We start from the raw sequence: 23,443 nt of genomic DNA on the forward strand, positions 1-23,443 counted from the left end.
ATTGGGATTGGTGTGAAGCGGTGGTCAGGGCTGACTTACCATTTCTAATTACATCAAATATGAACTCGTGGAGTTATACCGCTTAGATGAGATGGCACAATTTATTTGATTATTCTGTAAATGGATATACAAGCGGGTAAAAATTACTCTCATACATTTTGAAGTCATTAAACCTCAAGGTCATGCACCTGGCTAATCAGTTAAATGGAAAAAAAGTTAGCCTAGAAATCTAGACGCACCCTAACGGCAGCAAATCTAATATGCCCGCGAGTAGCAAATTAGATTCGTCTAGCGACTCTCTCTACACTTCTGAGCTGTAAACGCCAAACTCTGGTCGGGCCAATCACATTGTGTATAGAGTCGGTGGGTGAGACTTAATATAATGGCGGCCGAGTTGCAACGTGCTTCTTCTAGTAAACACAGAAACTGGCGAACGGCGGTCTTTCGAATCAGCTTTGACGCGACTCTGGAAGACTTGGAGTTAAGCTTTTCTCTGAGAAAAGAACAAAGAACGGCACTGAAGTCATTCTTAAGAAGGAAAGATGTGTTCGGAGTTTTGCCGACCGGATACGGTGAAAGTTTAATCTTTCAACTATGTCTGGTTGGTGGTAGCTCTATCCTATTGTGTGCAGAGGGAGTTTGAAAGACAACCGTTTATCCCGCCCCTCGGATTGAGCTGTCAATGGTGAGTTTCCAGACCAAACATCTTGATGTGGGTCTAGCTTGTCAGGCTAGAAAAAAAGTGCATTTATTGATTTTTTATTGAAGTAATAATAATAATTTAATTGAATGCTACTCTACTATATAGTATATGCATAAAGCAGTATGCCAAAATAGTAGTACGACCGAATACATAGTATTTGAAAAACACGCATGAATAGGGTGACCAGACGTGGCGTTGAGGCGTCCTGCAACCACCCCCCGCCGGCTGCTCACTTGCGGCACTGTGTAAAAAAAAAAAAAAAAAAAAAAAACTTTACTACACAATTATTTCTTTATTTTCGTTTAAGGTTATTATCGTTAGGCTATACAGAAAGGTCTGAATCACGCACTGTTACTTACAACAGTCACTGTTTTCATAATAACATTTGAGTTCATGATTTTAATGTAGCCTAGTGTTTTTTATGGCAGACTAAAGACTAACAGACTGTTGATCTTTTAATAAGAATGTTTGGTTCAGGTTTGAAATGCATTATCTTTTATTGTAGGCTAGTAATGTTACGCAGTCTAATATCATAGAAACCCCCTCTCCCCAGTAATCTGGTCACCCTACGTATGAAAAAAGTGACCTGTGTTGGAGGAGACTTTACAGAGTGCTTGACTCTTGCAGTCAATGCAAGATCTTGACCAAAAAAGGATGAATAACATTTCCCCCCTATATTCTGGTTACAGTTTTGTGAGGGGCTGTTTTTCTAAATGACAAAGATAATTGATTGCCTACCAGACCATTTCCCTCTCCTTATTTAGGAGGACTAATTTTTATTTTTGACAATGGCAATTTAACACAAATGTATGGACTTTCAACCTCAGAAATTCCCTGTAGCCTTTTCCTTCCAAAACACTTCAAAGTTCCCTTTCAGTGAAATAGCAGAAGTTACTGGTGCCATTAAAGATTTCCCCATTTACTTCTACAGGTCAACAAAGCCATGCACACATGCTGAGAGGCCTGAACACCACAGCAGGAAACCCACAACTCTAACTAAGATGGAAACAAACAAGTGTCACCACAAATAAGCTGACAGTGGTTGACACCAGCTGAGGGCCAGTCCTCGCACTTTTTCACCAAGCTAATATGACGCCTTGAAGACAAATATTTTCACACTGTATTAGTCACATTTGTGTGTGAACGTGAAGGAAACAGCAACTTGTGTCCTATGTCATTTCAAACACTGACACCTCCCAAATTGAACCGACCTCACCAACTAAACTGGTAAAAACTGAAAGGCCATTAATTATCAAAACCAGAGTCCATCTATCAAAGCAGCTGACAGCAACTGTGCTATGGTTGCTTAAAGGGCGAGTGTTGATATTTGAGAGATCACACCTTCCTGAATAAACCGTCATGTGATCTAAGCCACAGGAGGAAACAAGGCACATTTAGACACACTGCCTGAACCTCACATTTTAGACAAATGGCGCCAGAATCATTTGGCTGAAGCAATTGCAATGGAGGGAAAACACAATTCACAGAGATATCAGATAATGACTCAGACAATTGAGTGAAAGCATAAATACATTTAGCTGGTTTTCAGGTTTGCCAACATCACATGATCGTGGCTGCATGTAGATAGTGTAAAACTAATAAAAAGCATTATTGAGTCAAAGTTTTGCAGTGTTTTTCTTTCAGTTTGGTGCCTTGACTACCAGTCAAACATAAGCCGCTCTGCTTTTGGTAATTTCATGCTAAAACCTTTTTTTCTCCATCATTTGCAGTGGCAGGTGTGTAAATCCTCCCTGATTTGGTTGATCTATTTGTTGACAATCAAAACATTTCTAAGCTAATGGTCGTTTTGTGGTTTTGTTTCTTTATACCCAATAATACAAATACCAGACTTTACGAAGAGTGAATTTATGGTTGGAAAACATCCTCAATGTCCATAAGTGTTGCTCGACATTTATATGATTGCACATACAGATAAAAAGCTGGTGTTTGCTTATCAAGCTATAAATTGGATGGGCAAGTTAGATATCCCGCTTCCCATTCGTAATTGAACAAAAGTAGGGGTCAATACACAACTTTAAATTTGCTCTTGGTTCTGGAACAACGTTTATGTCAAAGGTATTTCTCAGGCCTATGTTGCCACAGCTACACATCAAACAGCACAAAACACGTGTTTCCACAGAGCATTGTGTTACCATACTGATTCATGACCGCATAGACATGAAATTAACGACAAAAGGCAACCGAATAGCCGGTAGTCTTAAGAGCTGAAGTGACAAAGGCATTCACAACATATTTCCCAGCTGTGATTTAAGCATCCCTGGTAATACCAGCAAACACGCATGCTATGGAGAACCAAGGTCAACATACTGCTCAGGCCCTCAATAAGAAACAAGTATAAAACATTTTACTGCTCTATGCAGTGCTTGAAACATCTAGATCTAACCGTTCAAAGGTCAAACCACACCAAAGACCACGACAGCTGTGGAAAAACAGTTAAATGTTACAATAAAAATGAACAACGCAATGTACCTTTCCAGGGTCATATTCACACGGCAGTTTACACCAAAGTACCCGAAAAAAACAAAAACAGAAACGATGTAGCCTAGAATGGCGTCTGGGACTCCCATCAGCCCTCACGTTCCCGGGGGTGCGAGGAAACTTCCCCCTCTGGGTCGGGCTGGCAGAGTGATATAGAGAGAGCAGCTGAGGAGGGATATATGGGAAAAGAGAGGGAGCGACACACCATGGCAGATGAGAGGGGGAAAAATGACCAACACAACAGCCTGACACATCCTGACAATACCAGTTATAATGCTGCGGTCCACTGAGCTATTTAAAAACAATCCATCAGAAATGCCTCATCTTTCACCGCACGGTCAGAGCCCACGACCTCTCGCTGGCTGTGAAAAGCTTCACGCAGGCAGCTGAGGATTTAATGGACTGCACCATTAAATGCAGGAGCCAACATGCAAGCATCTGTTAAACAATTACGCTGACTTAGTATGACCGATTTCTCAAACAAATGTCACAAATGTATAATAGAAACATTTCAAATGACAACACGTTAAAACATTAGCTTAGTGCTGCAGGATTATTTTCAATTAAAAGTGTTTACAAACCTAAAGACTTGACTAAACTGCACAAAAACACTTTTTTGCATCCTTATCAAAAATTTTTGGAATGTATATGTAATTAAATAAAGCAATTTTTGCATAATTGTTCTTTAAAAACAGCAAACCACTGCAAATATGTAATATATTTAATATACCCTATAAATGAAAACAAATTGTGTACAATTTCTCATTAACATCTCATGGAATTGTCACAATCAAAGGGTATATAGCCCTGTAAACGGGGCAAGCAAAGTAGTGATATAAAAGCAAATATCACCTTATATATGTGTACGTGTGTGTATATTATATATATATATATATATATATATATATATATATATATATATATATATATATATATATATATATATATATATATATATATATATATATATATACACACATACACACACACATACATACACACACACACACATAAATAAGGTAATATTTGTTTTTAATGGTTGTTTGATTAAACCATAAAAATGTGAGAAAATATCTTATATTTTTAAATATAAATATTAAGGAAGAACAAAACAACCTTTTTTTGCAAAAAAGCAAACTGCAGCTACGTTTTATTTTACGATGCAAAAAATGCATAGAAAAATCAAAAAAAGAATCAGTTGTTAATATGGACTTGGATCTCGTTATTGCATTTGTTCATAATTTCTTGCTAAAAATGATGTCTGCACTATTTGGCGGACATACTCATACAAAGTGCAAAAACAGAATGTTTTAAAATAGAAACAGTGGACGACATTTCCATAAACGGACAGCTTTGTGACGCGCCAACAAAATTGGCATCTGCATTTCTGTCAGTAACTCACACGGACGACTCGCCTGATTCTACACGTCAGTCACTGGTGACACTACAGGGGGCTTTCACTCAATACTGAAGATCACGGCCATGTTCGTCCCGTTTACAGGGCTAATTTTGTTCGCCTGTCCTAGAGCAAGTTACACAGTACTTCAGATGTTATGCATGTGCTTCTAATGATGAACACTAGTCAATTTGCAAGACATTTGCAAAATAGAATTTTCTATACATGATTTACCAATACAACACACAAACAAATTAGCATTATTATATTTTGAGTAGTGTTAAGTGCTGTCATTGAAAGGCATGTTGAAGGAAAGTGTTCATCACTTACGTGCACATCAACACTGATCAAGCTGTGTCATATATCAGCAATAAACAAATAACACTGTCACCAGTAACATCTGCTGAAAACATTCAATGGGGCCACATCCATGTGCTTTGTGTCTGTGGAGACCCAAGTTCATAATTTTATCCAACTTCTATTTGTTTTCTTCATAATTGCTTCAACATAAAGGAAATGCGTATCCGCCATCATAGCCTCCAAAAACAACATAAAATTGTGATATTTAAAACACAAGTAACTATGTTCAATAGACATGCAATTTACCTTTGGATCATTTATCAAGCAAAACATGCCATAAAAAAAAGAGTTTGAATTTATGATTTTTTTGTTTGTTTTTTTGAGTTTATGAAAAGTGTATGAATATTTTCCAAAAATATTTTTAGTTTAAAATAGTCATTAGGATGAATTACAGCTAAAATAAATGTTTTATAAAATGACTATTAAAAAATTCAGGAGTATGAAAAGTGATAATGTGACCACTTAACTAATTGCAAAATTAAGTATTCTCAACAGTCAGTTTTATAATAAACAAATAGTATTATTTAAGCTTTAATCATTCAGTCATATCAATTATAGCTTAAGTGTTAATAATAATTACCTTTAACATCCTTTTTTGTTTGCTTTTATTTCAATACTACCTGCCCAGGGACTACAGGTGGAAAATAGCAATTTAATAAAACCCGGTGCAATGCATCTCTCCTTGCTATAAACAGGGCGAATGTTTTTATTGTGCACTGTCCCTGTTTCAAATAAAAGTAATGATAATAATAATAATAATAATACTTAACAGTCCTGTTTTTAACAAACTGTAAATATGAACCAAAGGAATATAGTTTTAGTAAAATTAGTAAGAATAACTATTAGCAAGTTTAAATTAAAATTATTCTTAATAAAAACAATGTAAGAAGTGAAATGCATGTTTACATGTGTGATGGGACAGAAAGCATGATGGCATAATCCTAAGGAATGATAACTGTTTATGTTGGAGATCTGTGGCTAAAATAATACAGCTCAAAATCGCAGTGGAACTAAACTTTGGCAAAGAACAAAGTTACACTCATCAAACCCATCCATCATCCCTGTGTCTTAAGGAACCATGCAACTTCAAGCATTAAAGAAGATTTCTTACTGTACTTGATACTCAAGTGTGAGTTAGCCCCCAAAACAGGGACTAAACACTCGTACAAATTGATTTCTCATATATCTCCGTGCAAAACAAAATAGTTTTCCCACAGCAGCACGTTCCTTACCTCTGGAGGTGCTCTGCGGAAGCTTTCCCAACATTCCCTGGATTTTTTGACTGACCGTTTTCAAAAACACCCTTGTCCCAAGTTTGCTTCATGGTAGAAACAACTTTCTACCCACAGGAAAATCCAATGAGTCACTCCAAAAAAATAGCAGGAGGTTTTTCTGAATGAAACTAATGACAAAATTCAACCGTAGCCGGGAGTCTCAAGAGCTGAAGGGAGAATCCCGACTGAGGACCTGTCTTTCTGTGCAGCCGTGTTGTTATGAATCGGCCTCCAGTGAATCTGGGATCAACAGCAGTAATGAAAGTTAGCCCACTCGTGCCTTCTCACTGAGCTTCTGCCAGGCCTTCAAATGTCTAAAAAAAGGGTGCTCAAAGGGACTGGTTGTAAAGCTGGGTGAGGGCTGGAGGAATACGACATGAAGCAGGGACGTTAAAGGCACTTGACAATTTGGGAGTCCCAGAGGGCTGCCGTAAACTTTCCTTCTCTCTCTAGCCAATGATAGAGCAAGTGTGAGGAATGCCATTAGCCAGTCACTCAAAAGTGCTGGTGGATCAGTTTCGTCAACAGATTATCAAAGGCCAGAGCCCCGTGCGCAGATTATTAACATTTCCGACCATTAACATTTTATGGGGGACAATGAGGCCCCTGTTGCATGCCTATGTGCAAAGCCGTTGATTCTCTTCAGACGCTTTTGTTTTAGTGGTCACTTCTAAGGCTGCGTATGGTCAACACATTTAAATACTGCACACTGAACGCATATAATGGGCAGCTCCCTTAGAAAGACTTGATGACCACAGAAACCAACAGCACGTTTTCAATAAAGAGATCCGGATGATGATATAACAGCGTCCTGGGTTTCACTTCTGAGTTTCCTACAACTGATATGGAGTACAATAGCGTTGATAAACAGAAAGCAGATACACGGAAACACAGATGATAGATAGAATAGGAGATATATAGGGGATAAAATGATAGAGCGATACATAAAGACAGAAAGATAGCGACAAAAGACTGAAAGAACGATAGGCAGTACGATAAAGTGACAACAGACAGATAGAAAGAAACAGAGAGCAACCCTCTACCGAGCAACCCTCAACCGAGTAAATCTTCACTATGCGTGAATAAATAATATGTATCATTAGCCATTGGCTAATAAGTGCTAATTTTTAACTCTCCATTTTGTGTCTAAGAAGCTAAGAATAAGTTTAGCGTGTATATATTTTCACTCGCTGAACACTCAGAAACAGTTTCGCTCTCTGTCAAGCGATCCTTTCTATTTCAGTTCAGCTCAACAGTTGCAAAGTGTACCTGTATCTGACGTACCGTACACTCGAGTGTATATATACACGTGTGTGAGTGTATATATTAGGGCTGTCAAACAATTAATCTTGATTATATATATAATCAATAACTATACACCATACACACACATATTATGTAAACAAACTTATTTTGGATGTGGTTGATCACGATTAATCAATTTGACAGCACTAATATAAATAAAATAGTATATCAGTCTGGCGAGTAAACTAAAAAAATGACTAGCCAATGGTGAGTCTATTGCCAAAGTGTGCGTAGAGGCTTGGATAGACAGAAAGATAGATAGTGACAACAGACAGAAAGAGCGACGACGAACAGAAAGACACAAAGATAAAGCGACAATAGACAGAAAGAGCGACGACGAACAGAAAGACACAAAGATAAAGTGACAGAAGACAGAAAGACAGTGATAACAGAATAGAGAAAGTAATAGACAGATAGAGCGAAGGACAAATAGAGCAATATAGACTATAGGCAGATAGGTAGGATGATAGATGAGAGCAAGATATAGAGTGAGTGACAGACAGACACAGAGGAAATAAATAAATACACAAACACTCATACACGCATAACTTGTTGACTTAAATAATGAATAGCAAATGCACAAAATATCTATTAGATTCTTGCTGCCACCCTCATTAGTGCAGACGTGTGGCATTCCCAATCCCAGAGTATTCTTGACTTGTAGGAAAGCAGATACTGTTTAGAAAAAGACTGACACTAAAAACGCAAGCACTGGACAAAATGTTCCACATCAGCAGGACAACTGCACACTGAAAACCCTCAGAAACGGTCGTAACCACACCGACAGGTGCAGCTGCGCCTTTAAAACCTTCTTAGGAAACAAAATAATGTGCTGATTTTAAACGTCTTTTTTAGTGACTTTAGTATTTTAAATTAAATAAACCTAAACATTTTCATATTTAGTTTGCGATAATTATTATTATTATTATTTTTTAATTAAAAAAAATTCAAAACACTGAACAGATTTTCCCCAATAATAATAAAAAAGGAATAAAAATATGATTAGCCCTAGCAAGACAAAGGAATCCGCCATTTTATTCCATACATTTTTAAGTCATTTCTATCTCTGAATGGTATTAAACACCATACATAATTTTAGCTTGTGATGGAAATGACTTTCAGGCAAAATTACAGAATTCTCCTGTCATGGACACTGTCAGTAGTGTAAAGACTTTTACGAGAATATATATATATATAATTTATTTATTTATTTTTTAAGGGCAGAAAGCAGCACCCATGTGACAATCCTCCCTGTTGAAGTTAGCACCCCCACTCATAGACTAAGTCATAACATTACCCCTTTACACTAGATCGCGGTTCTGAAAAAGGTTCAACTACAGCTGCGAATGCCATTCTCGAAAGCTCGCCACCACGCGACCCAATGTTTACGCCACACTGGATTTAAACGTGCAACCGTCACTCATCAGGAAGCAATAATGTATGCACATAATATAACGAAAACTCAACTCCGTTTTGTTGCTGTTGCTCCAACAGATCTCCTGCCTGACCTCATAAAACTGCTTTTTAAAAAAGGAACAAATGCAGTTCCCGCTCAAAGCGGCGAGCTGTAAATGCCTTTTCACATACGGTTATGGTTTACAAGGGTAAAAATGGATCCGCAATGACGCCTCAGCGAGTGGTTATATGTGGAGCTCGTAGTTGCTGGGTCAAATTTAAAGGATCTGCAGGAGAGGAGTTTGTGACGTTTTTTACAGTCAAGCTAGTAAAAGCAACAACGAAACAAATAAATATGCAAATAACAATGCGAAAGTCAACATGACGTACTTTGCAGAAACTTTCTTGTTGGAATTACTGCGAAGGAAGTGTTACAAAAATAAAAGTCATTCTGTCCTTTACTTTTTGAAGTATATATCATTTGATTGCTGGTGGATTCTGCTACAACAACAAATATCAACATTACACTTTAATTTTGTGTCAAGCTCTTATGTAAAAAAAAAAAAAAAAAACACTATGTGACCAGTCATTTAAAAATGACCTATTTATTCTATTACATTTTTTGTGGTTGGTTTATGACTTAGAAGTCCATAAAGTGAATTTAAATATGTCCACTAAGAAAAGTTGTTACTTTAAACAAGGTTTCCACTCCTTCACGAGCACCAGACTTTTAAAGAATCACAACAATAAAATGGGTTTGTTACTGACAATTCGGTCCATTACTTGATTAAAACATTAAAATATAGAGATAATATTGTATACAGAATTTTGCAATTAAATTAAATAATAATAGTTAGGCATTAAAAATATTCAAAATTATTTGTTAACCACCTGTACTGTATCTGTAGGGTTTTTATTTATTTATTTTTTAAATCTATAGGAACCTTTTTTAACACCTGCACAAAGATCATTGTTTATGGTAAAATCCTAAACCATAAAATGACTGATTTCAGCAAGAGTTCAAATAATAAAAGTTTACAAAAATGTTTTTTTATTAAAAAATAATTTATAAAATCCAAAGTCAACATTTTAAATGATTATACATATTAAATATGATTTATTATATATTATTTATTAGGCTACACATGATTAAATACAACATTCTAGATACCTAATTATTCTACATTTTTAGACAGCACATTAGCTCATCAATCCACAGGTTAACATTTACGTGTGCATGTAAGCTGTGTGAAAATATGGATCTTCGCATTGGTCGGAACAAAAACAGGAGACGCGCCAGTAAAGGGTGCTTAGGGAACGTTAGAAATATAGTAGTTTTCCCGGTTACCTATGTAACAATGCTTTATTAGGCATTACTTGTTCGAACTTTGATTAGCCAATTTTTATGTAGCTCAATACTGAGCTAAGAATCATTGAATTTGCATGTTAAATAGCTCCAGCAGCACAAAGTCAATTTTTTTGTAATAGCACCACTCTACACTAACATAATTTGGTTCAAGTTTAATTCAAGCACTTAGAGACCTGTGTTTGTTTTTACAGACTTTCCAGGCCTTGAATACATGTCGGAAATTCAACAAACAAAAAAAATTAATTAATTATATTGAACTAATAAATTAATTCATTAATTAATAATAATGCAAGTACACTTACTAATTAAAAAAAAATATTTGGCATGTACATAATAAAAATAGCAATTATTGTACAGGTTAAAAGTTTGGAAACATTACAGTTTATGTTTTTGAAAGAAGTCTCTTACATTATGCTCTAGCAGCACAACTGTTTCCAACATTGATAATAAATAATCATATTAGAATGATTTCTGAAGGATCATGTGACACTGGAGGCTGGAGTAAAGATGCTGAAAATTCAGCTTTGATCACAGGAATAAATTATATTTTAAAGTATATTAAAAGAGAAAATCATTATTTTAAATTGTAATATTTCACAATATTACTGTTTTTTCTTCTGTATTTTTTATCAAATAAATACAGGCTTGATAAGCATAAGAGACTTCTATCAAAAACAAAGAATGTTTCCAAAATTTAGACCGGTACTGTATATCGATAAAACATACATTTCGTGTTGAGCTCTTATATAAAAAATAAAATAATAACTACATGAAATGATGATAGAAAATAAGGAATTTTTAAATGACTGGTCACATAAAAGTGGTTTGTGACTCAAGTCAATGATGTGAATAGTTTTGTCAAAAGTAAAATTATGTGTTGTTCAATTATTTCAGCCTAAACATTTTAACAAATGCCCCCAAAGATGCAAATTGCATTGACAGCTGAAAGTTCATCCCGTGACAGTGAAGTGACTTGTGTAAAAAGCCACCGAGACAGCAGCATCTGTTCTCCCAGCAGGCCACCGCTCACAAAACTGACAAGTTTAATGGGACCCTAACACTATTCACAGACAGACTGAGTCAAGGGCACATGGAGGAACCAAGTGGTTATAGGTTTGACACAACACCTGTCAGACAACAAATTAACTTGTGTGGTGAACGACTGTAAAGCAGAGACAGATTTATGCGAGGTTTATCGTGGCCTCTCTGTGATTATGGGGTGGTTTCATCTGTTGATTATGTTAAGGGGCTGAACTAAGTCGCAAGAGGGCGATTCTGGCAGAGATGCGCTAGAGCAGTTAAGAGAAGAGAGATGGACAGGCCCAAAGGACTCTTGGATCAGTTTAGTGATCAGCTGAGTAGATCTGGCAGATAAAATTGTGTGTTGTGGTGTTGGCAAATGGAAAGAGGATCCAATATCCCCAGATCATTTTAGTGAACATGACTCACCTTGACAGAATGACTACAAATCTATTACAGACAAGCATGATCATTTCCAAAGCCTGATCTTCTCATGCAACTCTGATCTGCATAAACTCATGCTTGAATGGCACTGGGATGAAAATAATAACAGAAGCATTACAAAATAGATTTATTTATATTATAAATATTTACTTAAATTGTAGACTCATTGTTTAAATTTTACCTTGGTGTCTGGTTCATAAAAAACAACTTCTGAAAAAACCTACAAAAACAAACATATTTAATGTTTGCATACATATACACACACACATATACACACACACATATACATACATATATTATATATATATATATATATATATATATATATATATATATATATATATATATATATATATATATATATATATATATATATATATACACACACACACATACACACACACAGTATTATTAGTATATATTAGTAGTAAAGTAAATTTAAAAAGTACTTACTTGCACATGCTAAAAGTAGCCTCCAAATTGCTGATTTTTCTTTGCAACACGTAGCATAATCACATGATGTAATAATAACATCAAAAAGGTAAAATGTGTGAGAGCGCCCTCTAGCGGCAAGAAACCGGTGAAAACAGTTTTAATAAAGACCAGGGTAATTTTTATTCTTTTTGGGTAACAGAATACACATTAGACTATAAATCACAATGACCTAAAGAATAAATGGAACCAATAAAACAATGATAAAAAACATTTATGCTCATTCGGAAAACCTACAAAATGAGCTGTTTTCATGTTTCATTAAAAAAGGCAAGTATGATGGAACAGCTCATGCTGGTTTATTAGTAGAGGAAGAGAGAACTGGTGCCAAACCGCAGACTGCAAACCGCAGATCTTTAACATACACCTACCTCTCTATTCAGTCTCAGCAAACTGTATTTTTTCCTTTACTGGAGCTTAACTTTGAAACAGTGACTGAAGTTCCTCATCTTTAAATAACTGGCTGAAGCAAGTGTAAAGCACGGCACATTTAATCAAATAAAATAAAAAAAAGTTTTCAGTGTTTTATCCTTGAAATATGAGAATCAACAAAGAGGAAAGAAAATATAAAATTGTAAAACAACAATAAGTCAGCATATCCTGTTCCGAATACAAGCAGATTAAGAAAAACAAACTTTTGCTTTTCATTCATTCATTTCAACTGGGATTTTAAAAAGGAAACACACCAGTTGAGATGGAGGTGAGAAACAAGGAAAATGAGTGATTGTGGTGTATTGTTTCTCTTAGCCGTGAGTGGTGTCATCCTCCACAAAGTCCTTCGCCTGCTCTGCTGAGATCACATCGATGTGACTCACCTAAGAAACACACACACACATCGAGAGAGTAAGCCTAGAGAAATCATCTGTGCAGCTTGACTAGATTTCCATTTATAGCTCATTATCTATGCATAAGACTCGTTTGCATTTGCTAATTACTTCACACATCAAGGTGTTAATGATGCCGGTTACCTTGTTTCTGAATTTGACGCCGTAGAACTTATCGGCTGACTCCAGAAGCTCAGGTCTGAAGGTTGTGGTGATGAACTGAGCATGTCCAGCCAGCTCTACGATCATGTCTGAAAGACAGCAATACAAAGCATTGATGCGCTTCAAAACCACTTCTAATTCACTCCAAGCAGAAGCTTGCAACCTCCCCAAAACCAGACATTTAGTTTGAAATGAAACGGGAATATTTTTGGGCAATAATATATTTTTGGTCCACATTTTAAGCCTTTTATCCCCTTTTGAACTTTTAGGGTGTGTTCACAATTGTAATTCGGTTTGGTCCAGACCAAAAAAAAAGGCAAAACCCTTCAATTTTCTCAAAAAACGACAGTGCGCCTTATAATCCGGAGCGCCTAATATATGAATCAAGGAGCTTTGACAAAATGTTTCAGTATAAAAAAAAAAAAAACAATTTAATATAAAATGTTTCAGTATGACTGGTAAACTACGAAGACGCACCGCGTCTCTACAGTCACTGATTGAATGAAAACAGCAGCGCTAGCAAAGGGACATTAACGTCAATGAATTTCAAGGCGGTCCTTCTTGGTGCTTTCGTTTTATGAAAAGACGTAATCTCTCCATCCGCAGACAAACTACCGTCTCGCAGCAACTGCCAAAAGATTACAAAGGCTGGGAGATATTGTTAATATGCACATCAACGTTTGAACAACGTTACCATCGGAGTGAACGGAGTTATCAGAACGCTTAATAAAATTTGACTTTATCTGACTGTTTTGGTGACATTCCCTTTAGCACATCTCCATCTAGTGGATGCATAACACAAACCCAGTCAAACGTTTGACTGCAGTATCTTCTATTCTATGCGCCTTATAATCCTGTGTGCCCTATAAATGAAAACAGTTCTAAAATAGGACATTCACTGAAGGTGCGCCTTATAATCCGGTGCGCCTTATAGTGCAGAAAAAACGGTAGTCCTAGTCCGCTTACCATTCACAATGCCATTTTAACACCGAATCCTAAAGGCATAGGGATATGTTCACAACCTGATTGGTCGACATTTATTACGTACATTTCACATGACAGCTTACCAAACATCCTAAACAATGCGGTGTGCAGCTAAACGCACTCGCTGTATGTGCATAGCTTAGCTACATATGATGGTATTATGACCAGCTGAGACAATGCATTGGTACCTGACACTGCTTTTCTGTGCTGGGCATCCAGAGCCTGGTCGATTTCATCAAACAGGTAGAAAGGAGCAGGGTCGCATTTCTGAATGGCAAAGATGAGAGCCAGAGCAACCAGAGACTTCTGCCCTCCAGAGAGCTGCTGCATCTCTCTCATCTCTCCCTGTTTACCGGTGAACGACACCTGACGAACACAAACAAACACATGATTTGTCAAGTTTGAGCATGTAATAACTGCGCGTACATAAGCACACAATCATCTGATTCTCCATCCTGCCCTTACCCTGATGCCGACACCAGTGAACTGGTCTACACTGGGCACGCTGCTCTGGGAGGAAGATCCCCTCTCGCTGTCTGCTCCCTCACCCTCGTCCTGAGACTGTCCACCCTCAGTGTCTCCCTTCTTCATCACCAGAGTGGCTTTACCACCGGGCACCAGCTTCTGAAACACCTCGCTGAAATTTTTAGACACCTGCAAGGAGACAAAGCAGATTATTAAACAGGATACAGGTTTTTTTTTTTTTTTTGTGATGACTGAGGTGGGAATTTGATTTAAAATATATTTTTTACAAATGACCTGAAAGGCACTGGCGGGAGTTTATCTTATTTTTTTTAATGATTTAATGCCATATCAGCAGCAATGGCTATATTCATGGCAATCAACATTATTTATTTATTTGTTTGTTTATTTAACAGGGACAACGCATACAGACATAGCTACAATACAAGTACTGCAAATGATGCGCAGCATATAGAGTTTATAGCTAGTGCTAATTCTCAACTCCTGTCCCTGGTCACTTCAATACATGTTTACAATAATTTAACAATTTTATCTTAAAAACAATCACTATACAAAATCAGGCATATATATCAATAACAACAATAGTCATAATAACAACAATTACAACGAATCTTTCAATTGAATATTTGACAAAAAAAATCTAAAATTACCCCAGGAGAAACCTTTTTAAAAATATCAATGAATGTGTTTTCTGAATAAAACCGTTGTCTAATATTATTTAGAAAAGGACATTCTATTAAAATATGTTTTATACTCGTGAAACTCTTACACAAATCACAAACCGGTTTCTCTTCCCTTTCAATAAATATGAATGAGTGAGTCTTGAAAGTCCAATTCAGCATCTTGTATATACAACCTGGTCATATCTATTTTCAAAATAATAACTAATAACTCCTTGATTTAAAACTGGATTCACCTCATATAATTTGTTTTTTACACATTCGCTCCATTCCATTTGCCATTTGTTATAAATGTACAGGTTCAATATGGGTTTAACGTCAGATGCTGGTATTTTACATTCTGTCATTTTCAACTGAAGTTCTTCCTTTGCTGCTTTATCTGCTTGTTCATTACCAGTCTATCCCATATGACCTGGTCTCCAACAAAAAACAATATTAACATCTTTAATTTTGTTTCTTTAAAGAGTCCACTTTCCCTATTATGCAAGTAATTATAGGATGTTCAGTTTTCAGAGAATCAAGTGCTTGTAGGCCGGAACAAGACAAGTCAGAATGGTACAAAATTCGTGGAAAACGTTTTGGCACTTGCATTGTAAACACAAAAAATAAATCATGGACATGATTCAAGCAAAATGGCTGAACAGTCCTAAAAAAAAGATTTTGGCTAGACTTTTTAAATAAATAAAATTAAATAAAATAAATGATACAAACTTATTAACAGGAACTTATAATCCTGTCCGTGAAAGACGTACGAGCTTGAGTGATTCTGATGGTCATACCTGTTTGAAGGTAAGCTGGATAGCCTCGTATTTGCGCAGCTCCAGGACGTTCATGAGCTCCATGATGGATTTGTAGCCTCTGTCCAGCTCTTCCTGCCTCTTAATCAACTTCTCTTTCTGCTCTGAGAAATTGACGAACTGGTCCAAGGCTTTTTTATTCACGTGACTGTACTTTTTCAGCTCTGTGTTACACTGCTCCAGCTTCCTGAACAACTACACAGACACACACACACACACAAAATCATTGCACAACACGTAACCATACAAAAAAATTAATAAATAAATAAATAAATAAATAATACAAATGAAAGAGTGCTTTAAGGTTTTCAGCTAAGTTAGGTCTACCAGTATTCAGGTAGAGGAATACTATAAATTCTAAAAAACGTAATATTTCGTTGTATAAATTAAACAAAGATTAATTATTTTCACTTCTTTTGTTGTTTGATTAACAGTAATAACACAGAGAGCAGCAGGTTATTTATTTATTAGGCTGCTGTCACTTTAAGAGCTAATACATCTGATCAAATATACTGATAAACCTGCATTTTATTTATCATTCACATTCTCATTTACATTCACTTGAGACATCAACTGTGTTTAATTGAATCCTCACCTAGACAGGCATTTTGACAATTTTGTGTGTTTCTGAACATTTAAAGTGCAATAAAGCCATGAGAAAGCACTCGGTTTGGTAGTCACAAGCTGTTTGAGCGGCAGCTTTATGTGTGCGCGCACTGGGTATGAGTGCACAGACAACCGCGCAAGTACTACTGAATGCTTTAAATTGCTCAAATGTTTAAATTGAAAAGTCAGGCACATGATAACTTTAGAAACAATGAAACACTGGCCTGATTGGGTGAGTAACAATTCTAAAAGTATTGTATAGCAGTGAGCATCTTATTTGTACAGACAACGTGGTGATGAGAAGCCATGTGTGAGAAGACTTTTGGGAAAGAGCTCAAAACCATCTCATATTTTTTCAATCATCATGGAGCTAAACTCTGCAGGACTGTGGATCTTGAGGGACAGAATTGCCGACAGTAACTAATGTGACAACAGATTGGGATCAGCTCCTAATTAAATCTAATTTAGCAAACAACAAAATGTGTACATTTTGTCCAGAACAAAAATCACTTGAATGAACGTTATGCCATTATTACCACTTCTGAACCTGCGAGAGAGAGAATTCCAGAAGATGGCTAAAGAAACAGACAGTGATGACAATTCAACATCCCTCCTCAACGCATTCAAGTTCACCCAGAGAGGGTGAAAAAACTGGAGCGCAAGCATGGGGTAATGAAGAATGAGTCACCTCGGTGTAGGAGGGCTGACACACAATAGAGCCCCTGACTGGAGAGGTGAAGAGAGAGGAGGAAGATCAACTGAGAGAAATAATATGAGAGACAAGTGGGAGAGCTGCGAGACTGCAGGGGGATGAGAGGAAAAATTAAAGCCAGACATGCGCCGAGGAGGAGGTAAAAGGCTTCTTCAAGGGTATTTGGACAAATCGTGGTCTTCACGATTATGCAATACTCGTTTATGACCTCATTTGCAACAAGAAGGAAAACACGGTTTGATATCACTCTAAATGAGTCACTGGAAATAAGGACAATTTTTAGTAACTTGACCATGAACTTTGACTACAGAGGAAAACCTTGCATTTCAGGGTAAAAAAAAGAAGCTCCAAATATGTTTTCTGTAACGGCCGTGTACCTGTTTGAGTGTGAGAGTTTGGTACTTCTCAAAGGCCTCCTGCGGCAACGAGCCCAGCTCACGGATCTTTTTCATACATTCCTCTTTCTTCTTTAATAACATGCCCTGTCTGTTGGTCATCTTCTCCAGCTCCTTAGTGTCATGGTTGATGGCTTCGTTCTGCTCCTTCTCAATGTTCTTCCAGCGCTCCATACTCTTTTGATGGTCCTTTATTTCCACCTCCGTCTTATCAATGAGGGTGTCCAAATCTAAAAAATGTGACAATCAAGTTCAAAATTCATTTTTTGGGGCTTATTTAAAAAAAAGAAAGAAAAGGATTTGAGTCTTTACTCACCCTCAGAGCGAGCCAAAGTGTCTTTTATGCGTTTATTAATGCCATCCAACTCTGACGTTGTTGCCGTAAGGACAGTTCCTCCTTCAGTTTCTCTCAGTTCATTCAATTCCTACACAAACACATACTTTTTAGAGCACTATATGTCACTGTATCTCATACAAGTTTTACTGCCAAACAGCAAAACTGCTATATTCACCTGCTCCACTTGGTCGAGACGCTTCCGCAGGTTCTCGTTGAGGTACGTCTCCACCCTGGTCATGATTCCCTCCAGCTTAATTCTCTCATTCAGCAGCTGTCTGTTGTCCTAAAGTAAAAACATGGCACACATGAAACACAAACATCTGTAATTGTGATTTACGGGCTAAAAGCCACACGTTTGGCCATGTGAACACACATCTAAAAGAAAACGTGAAAATGATATGCATATGTTTAATGGCTAAGCAAGTCTGAAAATACAAAAGCAGACAAATTAGTAAACCAAATTGAAGGCAATACAAAAATAACAAAGGCTAATGATGTGGGCCGGTTATACAACATTTAAAGTAGCTTCTTAATTGTCTGCTGTGTCGTGTGTGAGGGTGGAGGTGGTAAAGAGCTGCAGCTGCGGCCTCAGGCTTATTCTCGCACACATCTAACAGAGCTTCAGACTGACTAACTTCACAAATGAGATTGCAGCCACTGTTTGAAGCATGATGATACACACACAATGTCACAGTAACTAGTCCTTCCTTGTGGCCTGTGACCTTGTAAACACCACTTTGAGATGTCACTAATCAGACTGAACTTGCAACTTGAAGAGAAGGTTTTGCCAGTTTTGTGTGTATCTGATGTCAGTGATGCACACAAACAGTCCATAATGTTGTTAGGGCTGGGCAATGAATCGATTTTAATGATTTTGGCTTCCATCGATTATGAAATTAAGATAATATCAATAAAATGATTACTGTTTGTATAATTGATTTTATTTTACTATTGTGTGCATATGTGTGTTTACAGTATTGGTATAAAGTTTGTAAACATTGATATTTTTAATGTGTTTGATAGAAGTCTCTTCTGTTCGTCAAGCCCGGGTTAATTTAATCAAAAATACACAAACGACAGTAATATTATTACAATTTAAAATCATAGATCTAATTCATTTTAATATACGTTAAAATCTAAATTTATTTCTGTGATGCAAAGCTGAATTTGCAGTCTTCAGAAATCATTCCGATATGATGATTTATTATGAATGTTGGAAAATTATAACATGACACTTTTTTCCGGATTCGTTGATGAATAAAAAGTAAAAAAGAACAGCATTTAAAAAAATTGGAAATATTTTGTAACAATATACACTATTGTTCAGTAACTGAATTTTTTTGCTTTCTTTTTTTCTAAAGAAATTAATACTTTTATTCAGCAAGGATGTGATAAATTGATAAAAAGTGAGATTATGTTATTAGAAAAGATTTCCATTTTGAATAAATGCTGTTCTTTTTAACTTTTTATTAATCAATAAATCCTGAAAACTGTTTCCAACATTGACAAAAATCATCATATTAGAATGATTTCTGAAGGATCATGTGACACTGGAGATCACAGGAATAGATTATATTTTAAAGTATATTAAAATAAAATAATTTTTCACAACATAAAAAAATGTTCTGCATTTTTGATCAAATAAAAGCAGGCTTGCTGAGCAGAAGAGACTTCTTTCAACAATATTAAAAATAGTAATGTTTCCAAACTTTTGACCAGTACTGTATATATTCTCATTTATTTTTTATTTGTTTTTTAGTTTATGGTTAAAAAGTTATTACAATTCAATAAAATCATGATGGTTCCAAAGTCGATATGCAATCGTGAACTCAATATAGATGAAAATAAATGTTCATGACTTCTGCCGTAAATTGAGCAGCCCAACCTGTTGCAGCTGTCTGATCTCATCATTGAGGTCGTCCACCCTGCGTTGGTCTTCTAGACTGAGCTGAGAGAGCAGGTCCGTTCCCAGCTCTGCCTTGAGGGACTCCCTGGTGCTCTCCATGGCGTGCAGGCTGGCCTCCAGACTCTGAAGACTGCGTTGCTGGGGGAAACAGTAGAGAGAAATAAAATTAAAGATCAGAGAAATAATGGCAGACATTGTACTAGCACTTGAAAACACAGTACAGTGCATTACCTTGGGCATGAACGTTTTCTCTGACTGCTGTCTCTTCTCCTTCAGCATTTTCATCTCAGACAATATACTGTCTCTGGATGCCTTGAACTTCCTCTGCTGGGTCTCGATTTGCTGCATCTGATTCATCAGCTGGTCAATTTCATTATTGATACGTGAAGAACTGAGTTAAGGAGAACTTGTGATCCAGTTTAATCCTGAAAATCTGCATACCTTGAGCTAATTCGCTTCTTGAATGTTATTTTTAGTATTATTTCTTTACTATTTATAGTATTTGTTAATATTAACTTTTATATTGTCTTAATGCTTTTGCTTCTCAGCAGTGCGTATACTTTGATAAGATGTTAAAAACTTTATTTGCCCTGTTTTTGCTGAAACTGAGGTGGTTATGTCATCATATTTCTGAATTAGTCACAGAGTATGAGCCACGCAAATCTGGTGAGATTCGATCTAGCTTAAAATGAATATTACTTGAGGCCTTGAGAATCACATCCTCCAATCCAGCTACACATTCTCATCCCTCCTAATATAACACCATGTGTGCAGCTCACACATGACCACATACACGTTAATGGCTAGCTGACTCATTCAGCCATCCTCTGTGACCTTGTGTCATCTAGGCCGATTACACCAGCATGCTCTACTGGGAAACACAAGTAGGACTTTACAATACATTGGATTTCATGCCACGACATTATAAGTAACCCTTTGTGAGAGGCGTTTATGCAGAGGATATGTTCAATGTTTCTACGCAGGTTCTCATTGAGTTTGGCCTCCAGTTCTCCAAGCTCCTCCTCGGCCTTCCTCATGTCCTTCTGCAGCTCCAGGCGGGACTTGCGTGTGTCATAGTAGCCACCAGTCAGAGCGCCACGATGACTCACCTGATCACCTGTTGCACATAGCAAAACAGCACAATGTCATGGGCTCAGATATCACCTGAATAATGAGAACAACGACACATATAGGAAAGCATCTGTTTACCCTCCAGAGTGATGCAGTCCATGGTGAAAGCTCGAGCCAGCTGAGTGGACACTTCCATACTGCGGCAGATCAGAGTCTTCCCGAACACATGTTTGAAGGCCTTGTCGAAGTTCGGACTGTAACGAAGCTTGCTGATCATGGGGATTGCGTCCTACAGAAAATTATTATTTTCCACTTAATAAAATGGCAATAAATGAATAAATAATTAAGAAGATGAGTATGCCTCATTTTTAGTTAAATCCGTTATGTGAAAATACAAAAAAAGGAAAGACAGGACTTGGTTTTATTTATCTGGATGTGTAAAGTGGGCATTCCTGAATGAAGGCAGCAAAAATTGTCAATAGTGCATCAAAGAAGTCACTTTCAAACCAAGAAGCCTTATTTTGGTTACTGAAGCAAATTCGTAGGAGCAAACAAGCAATTCTTGCATGGCGGACACACAAAACTCCAGATCGCACAGATCCGAAAACTGTTGTCAAGCAATAGCAAATGTGACCGCATTTTAAGGTGTACTGATAAATCACAATGTTTACAGATCTTTACAGATTTTTTAAATCCCATATTGTAACGCATGTCCGAATAAAATGGATTAAATGCAAATGAAAAAGAAAAGGGTGGGACTTGTTTCTATCCATCGGTTTTAGATTGGATGGAGGCAGATCTAAATGAGAGTTTGCTGTTGAGCATAATAAAGGGGTCTGGTTTAAACAGACTACATGATTGGAGAAGTCCAGTATATGTCAACAGAGACTTCATTGGAAGGTTGAGTTGATTCAATTATAAGCTCAAAAAAAAAATTATTCAAAAAAAAAAAAAAAAAAAAAAATGCATGGATGGATGAATTGTTCACATTAAGATCAATAACATGCATGTACAAAACAGATTCAATCTTCATTTTAATGCTGATACTACATAAACAGGGTCCATTTTAAATGTCATGTCAATTGTGTAGCTTACGTTAGTCTCAGGGTAAGCGGTGTCCCTGACGTCCAGTTTGCTGAGAGGCAGGAAGGTGACCTCTCCAGGCAAGTTCATCTTATTAAACTCCATCAAAATCTTGGTGCTCACTTCATCAGTTTCCACAATGTGGTAAAACAGCCTGAACAAACACCAGCACACACAACTCCATTAGTCAACACACTGCCACAAAAATCTGAGTGGCACATGACATCTAATAATAGACAGTGTGTCTGACCTTGTGCCAGCAGTCACCTCCACACAGGTGTAGAAGGCAGGCTCGCACTCAAAGTTGTTCATGACGATGCCGTGATAACCGTTGATGACGTGCTGGTTGATGCCCTTCCGGCGGAAATGTTCCAATACTTTATTAATGCTGTCGATACCATTCAAGATAGCCTGGAGGAAAAGCAAATGACACGAAATACATTGCATTTCTAAGTTCGTATTTTCATTTCAAGCACAGATGACGATAATCCAACTTCGTCTATACAGAAGTATATTTTTGTAACGTGGGAGAGTTGCTATAATTAGTGACTGACTCAGTCCATGAGAAATGATCCAGCAGCCAAGTTGAGCTTAGCAGATATGGTTCAGTTCAGCCAATACAGAGTGAACTGTTGTGGGCGGCATTTGATTTCAAATGCATTTGCATGTTGGTTACATATAATGAACTCTGAGGTAGGGTTGCACAATTAGGATGCATTCACACTTGTGGCTCGGTTCGCTTGGTTTGTTTGGTCCTGATCAAAAAAAAAATGACCAGCTGAGAACTTGTGAAGAGCTTATAAAATGTGTAAAGGAGCCAAACAGTGGCAAGAATCCCTCCGTGTCACACACACACACAAACAAAGATTCTGCCCTTTTTAATGTCTCAACCTCATGTTTTTGGTTCGTTTACATGTCTGTGGTCCGTTTTGCATTCATATATCATTCGAACTGCACAAGAGTAAGTTTGGAAGTGGAACGAGACCCAAGAACACATAAGCGACGATGATGATGATGATGTGTCATTGTTGCGTTTTAATGTTTTGTTAGCCTATCCAGTTGAACCCACAAGATATGGCGCTCTTGGTCTATTCATTCAAAAAATTAGATAGAAGCTCTCTAAGTGAAGTAATTAAACTACTATAT

At 36.9% G+C, this 23,443-nt stretch overlaps 2 protein-coding genes across 4 annotated transcripts in view; both read right to left on the reverse strand.

Moving 5' to 3' along the window:
• Nucleotides 1-11,853, reverse strand: part of rbm20 (RNA binding motif protein 20) — an 86,773-nt gene extending 74,920 nt beyond the window's left edge. Inside the window, exon 1 of one of the 3 annotated variants that reach the window (XM_067416226.1) lies at nucleotides 11,751-11,853. Coding sequence is in view for 2 of the 3 variants with exons in the window: in XM_067416225.1 (XP_067272326.1) it covers nucleotides 3,194-3,291 (98 nt within the window). In the remaining variant the exon portion in view is untranslated. Of the gene's footprint in view, nucleotides 1-3,193; nucleotides 3,296-6,190; nucleotides 6,505-11,750 lie in introns of those variants that run through there. The other 2 variants (XM_067416224.1, XM_067416225.1) reach the window with 2 other exon arrangements.
• A 502-nt stretch (nucleotides 11,854-12,355) lies between these two features.
• smc3 (structural maintenance of chromosomes 3) overlaps nucleotides 12,356-23,443 on the reverse strand; it is a 31,052-nt gene continuing 19,964 nt past the window's right edge. Inside the window, exons 16-29 of the mRNA XM_067416221.1 lie at nucleotides 22,548-22,708; nucleotides 22,310-22,451; nucleotides 21,353-21,503; nucleotides 21,108-21,260; nucleotides 20,375-20,526; nucleotides 20,123-20,281; nucleotides 18,413-18,520; nucleotides 18,217-18,325; nucleotides 17,883-18,130; nucleotides 16,170-16,382; nucleotides 14,693-14,881; nucleotides 14,416-14,593; nucleotides 13,226-13,332; nucleotides 12,356-13,072 (exon numbers count right to left, since the gene is read on the reverse strand). Of these exons, the coding sequence (XP_067272322.1) occupies nucleotides 13,001-13,072; nucleotides 13,226-13,332; nucleotides 14,416-14,593; nucleotides 14,693-14,881; nucleotides 16,170-16,382; nucleotides 17,883-18,130; nucleotides 18,217-18,325; nucleotides 18,413-18,520; nucleotides 20,123-20,281; nucleotides 20,375-20,526; nucleotides 21,108-21,260; nucleotides 21,353-21,503; nucleotides 22,310-22,451; nucleotides 22,548-22,708 (2,142 nt within the window). The 3' untranslated portion in view covers nucleotides 12,356-13,000. The remainder of the gene's footprint in view (nucleotides 13,073-13,225; nucleotides 13,333-14,415; nucleotides 14,594-14,692; nucleotides 14,882-16,169; nucleotides 16,383-17,882; nucleotides 18,131-18,216; nucleotides 18,326-18,412; nucleotides 18,521-20,122; nucleotides 20,282-20,374; nucleotides 20,527-21,107; nucleotides 21,261-21,352; nucleotides 21,504-22,309; nucleotides 22,452-22,547; nucleotides 22,709-23,443) is intronic.

The sequence above is a fragment of the Pseudorasbora parva genome, chromosome 14, assembly GCF_024679245.1.
Source record: "Pseudorasbora parva isolate DD20220531a chromosome 14, ASM2467924v1, whole genome shotgun sequence".
NCBI classification, from domain to species: Eukaryota; Metazoa; Chordata; class Actinopteri; order Cypriniformes; family Gobionidae; genus Pseudorasbora; species Pseudorasbora parva.